The sequence below is a fragment of the Physeter macrocephalus genome, unplaced genomic scaffold (genome assembly GCF_002837175.3).
Source record: "Physeter macrocephalus isolate SW-GA unplaced genomic scaffold, ASM283717v5 random_491, whole genome shotgun sequence".
Lineage (NCBI taxonomy): Eukaryota > Metazoa > Chordata > Mammalia > Artiodactyla > Physeteridae > Physeter > Physeter macrocephalus.
Window position 1 is genome coordinate 1 of NW_021145777.1, and position 1,843 is coordinate 1,843.

A 1,843-nucleotide genomic window follows, 5' to 3' on the forward strand; every position below is an offset into this window, starting at 1 on the left:
TTTTCAGAGTAGACCCCTTTCTCAAGGTTGTGTTTCTGCAGCCATGACTAACAGAGGCGAGCTGGTCCAAGAGATGAAATAATTTATGATCCAGGTTGGACATAAGCTTTCTCAGGGCACCTGATTCAGAGCATTGCTAGATGTCCTGGCTCTGCTGCTCGGCAGGTTTCTCCTGGCCTCTCACCTGGGAGTGCAGCAGCTGCACCCGCTCGCTGGTCTCGATCAGCTCCTGCTCGGCCAGCTTCCGGGACCGCTCCGTCTGCTCCACCACGGCCCGCAGCTCCTCCAGCTCGGCCTGCAGCAGGTTGTTGCGCCGCTCCACGATGGCGATGTTCTCCTTCAGGTCATCGTTGGCACGGACCACGTCATCCAGCTGGATCTGGGTGTCCTGCGCGTCAGGAGAGTGGGCGTGAGAGAGGCAGCTGGGCTCTGGCCCATCAGAAGGCTGTCAGCTGAACTGGATGCTGTGGAGAGCCCCTGGCGGTGGCTCAGGTGGGACCTGTGGGAGGTGCCTGCGACGGCCCCGGGGCAGGAGGGATCTGGTGCTGTGATGGGAAGCCACCCCCCAGCTCGGCCACCAGCCCTCTCTGGGTGGGGTGACTTCCTGCTTCCAAGAGTCACCAGGTACCTTCAGCAAGCTCTGGAGGCTCTTGACTTGCTTCTGGGCCTCGGCGGCCACGCGGTTGGCGTGGCTGAGCTGGATCTCCATCTCGTTGAGGTCGCCCTCCATCTTCTTCTTCACCCGCAGGGCCTCGTTGCGGCTGCGCGTCTCCGCGTCCAGGGAGGTCTGCAGGGAGTCCACCACCCGCAGGTGGTTGCGCTTCGCCTGCTCCATCTCTTCGTCCTTCTCTGCCAGCTTCCGCTCCATCTCTGCCTTGATCTGGTTGAACTCCAGCTGGGCCCGCAGGATCTTGCCCTCCTCGTGCTCCAGGGAGGCCTGGAGGGGGGTGTGGAGAGAGGGTTCGAGGAAGTCAGGGCACAGGATGGGGGCAGGGGTCTGTCCATGAATCGTGGATACAAAGTGAGTTCAAGAGTGGTGTAAGTGGTTCAGTCAAAGAAACAGAAGGAGGAAGAAGAAAAGAGAATTTGAAAGAAAAAAAAAAGTCCTAAGGGAAGGTGATTCAGGCTCTCACAGAGGAGAGCAAGCTATGAAGACAAAGAGGAAAATGAAGAGAGCGGTGTTGCCAAGGAAACCGAGGCAATCAGGCACAGGATGTAAAAACCTGAAGAGGGAGGCAGAGATGGAAGGGGGGTGGGGGAGTGAAACAGGAAATCTTGTCTAAGATGTAATAGGTAAAATGTTAGTGTGAAGGGAACTGAGTGACCGGTTCATTCGTTCATTCCACAATATTTGTTGAGTGCCTTCTATGTGCCAGGCACTGTTCTAGGCTCTGAGAATGAAGCAGTGAACAAAACTGCTTGTGAACAGTGAACAAAAAAGGGAGATGAGAACAGGGACCATAGCCTAGAACTCAGCTTCTTCTCCCACCCCCTGCGCCCCCTCTACCCCTGTGCTCGCACCTCGGCCTCCTCCAGGGCCGACTGCAGCTCCAGCTTCTCGGCCTCCAGCTGCTTGCGGACCTTCTCCAGCTCGTGGATGGTCTTTCCACTGGAGCCCAGCTGCTCAGTCAGGTCGGAGATCTCCTCTGTGGGAGGGGCGGGCCGCTCAGCGGGGGGCAGCCGGGGTCCAGCGGGGGGTGGGGGTGGGGTGGGCACGCCTCTAGGAGCCGCTGGGGGGCGCCACGTGCGGACCCTCCCTGCCCCGCCCCCGGCCTGGGCCCGGCACCCTGCAGCGTCCTGTTCTCCCGCTTGAAGGTCTCGAGGTGCTCCAGGGACTCCTCGT

General features: G+C 59.5%; 1 protein-coding gene across 1 annotated transcript in view; it reads right to left on the bottom strand.

The window, feature by feature from the left end:
• Nucleotides 1-184: 184 nt before the first annotated feature.
• The window catches only part of LOC102978583 (myosin-7), a gene marked incomplete at its 3' end in the record, with an annotated part of 19,584 nt that continues 17,925 nt past the window's right edge, over nucleotides 185-1,843 (bottom strand). The window contains exons 31-33 of the mRNA XM_055083035.1: nucleotides 1,522-1,830; nucleotides 629-937; nucleotides 185-388 (exon numbers count right to left, since the gene is read on the bottom strand). Of these exons, the coding sequence (XP_054939010.1) occupies nucleotides 185-388; nucleotides 629-937; nucleotides 1,522-1,830 (822 nt within the window). The remainder of the gene's footprint in view (nucleotides 389-628; nucleotides 938-1,521; nucleotides 1,831-1,843) is intronic.